General features: G+C 26.0%; 1 protein-coding gene across 1 annotated transcript in view; it reads left to right on the forward strand.

Moving 5' to 3' along the window:
• Positions 1–371: 371 nt before the first annotated feature.
• Positions 372–1278, forward strand: part of LOC106791999 (chaoptin) — a 7520-nt gene continuing 6613 nt past the window's right edge. The window contains exons 1-2 of the mRNA XM_014758087.1: positions 372–605; positions 715–901. Coding sequence (XP_014613573.1) covers positions 715–901 — 187 coding nt within the window. The 5' untranslated portion in view covers positions 372–605. The remainder of the gene's footprint in view (positions 606–714; positions 902–1278) is intronic.

Consider the following 1278-nt stretch of genomic DNA (forward strand, 5'->3'; position numbering starts at 1 on the left):
TGACAAAAATCGAATAAAATAAATCAAATAAACGTAACACAATTTATTGTAAAATAAAAAAATATTTTTTGAACAGAATATATAAAAATATAAAAAATCATAATCCCATAGAATCATATTTTCTTTAAACGTGTTCAAATATACGTAAGTTCATTCAAGCTTTTTTTCACGATGGTCAATGTTACAATGAACGAATAAGTAAGCGATTTTTTTTTTTCTTATTTTTTTTGTTCCCCTTTTATACTACTTTTATTTTCTCTCTCTCTCTCTCTCTCACACTCATCCCTTTTCGCGATCCATAAAATTGAAACGTTAGTGCGTTTGCGCGGGGGTGTCCATAATGAAATGCACTTGCGCTTTAGAAAGGAAAACTAAGCTTTTTAGTAGTATACATTTCGCGAATGTGTGCTTGCATGTATATCGATGAAATTGAAAAGAAATTTAATAATAATTTTCTTGTTTACTTCAATCCACGATTGTAACAAAAGAGAGAGATTATGATAATTGACAGATTAGGATGTTTTTGAAAGAATACGTTGAACGAGTTATTTGTGCTTTCATCATTGAAAGCTCAATTATTGTTTCGTTAATTCAACATTGTTAAGGTTTGCATCTCATATCAATTTTATTTATTATTTATAATTATTTTTCATTGAAAAATATGTGCGTGAATTATTTAAAAACAATGAAATAAAATATATTTTTTGTTTGTAGATGTCATCGTGGAAAGAATTTAGTTTGATCTGTGTCATTATTTTTATCAATTTTGTTCACAACGTGATCGGATCTTACAATGCATTGTGTAAATTTAATACAATGTGCATGTGTTGGGTACAGGACGACGAAGATTTTACCAAAATGGATATTGCTTGTATTAGAGTACCATTTGCAAGGTTTCCTGGTATGTATAATAATATTTTTATTCTGATTTAATTTGTATGATCATTGTTATTTGATTTATTCAGGTGCTTAATTTTCTGATACGTACAATATTGTTTGTATTTTTATATAACGAATGTGATCATTATTATTTGATTTATTAAAATGAATACAAAATTTGTGTGCATTTCTTTTTTAAATATTATTTCCAAAGTAAATTTTCTCTAAACAAAATAATACATTATGCAGTTTATAAAACAATAAATGCATGAATTTTTACGTTCATTCTAATATTTAAGTGTTAAAGTTTCCTGTGGTATAGTACAATAAGGTTTTTATTTTTATTTAACGTATATGATCATTGTCATTTGATTTATTCAGGTGTTAAATTTTCTGATA

Source organism: Polistes canadensis, unplaced genomic scaffold (assembly GCF_001313835.1).
Source record: "Polistes canadensis isolate GaletaPanama2010 unplaced genomic scaffold, ASM131383v1 scaffold_365, whole genome shotgun sequence".
Lineage (NCBI taxonomy): Eukaryota > Metazoa > Arthropoda > Insecta > Hymenoptera > Vespidae > Polistes > Polistes canadensis.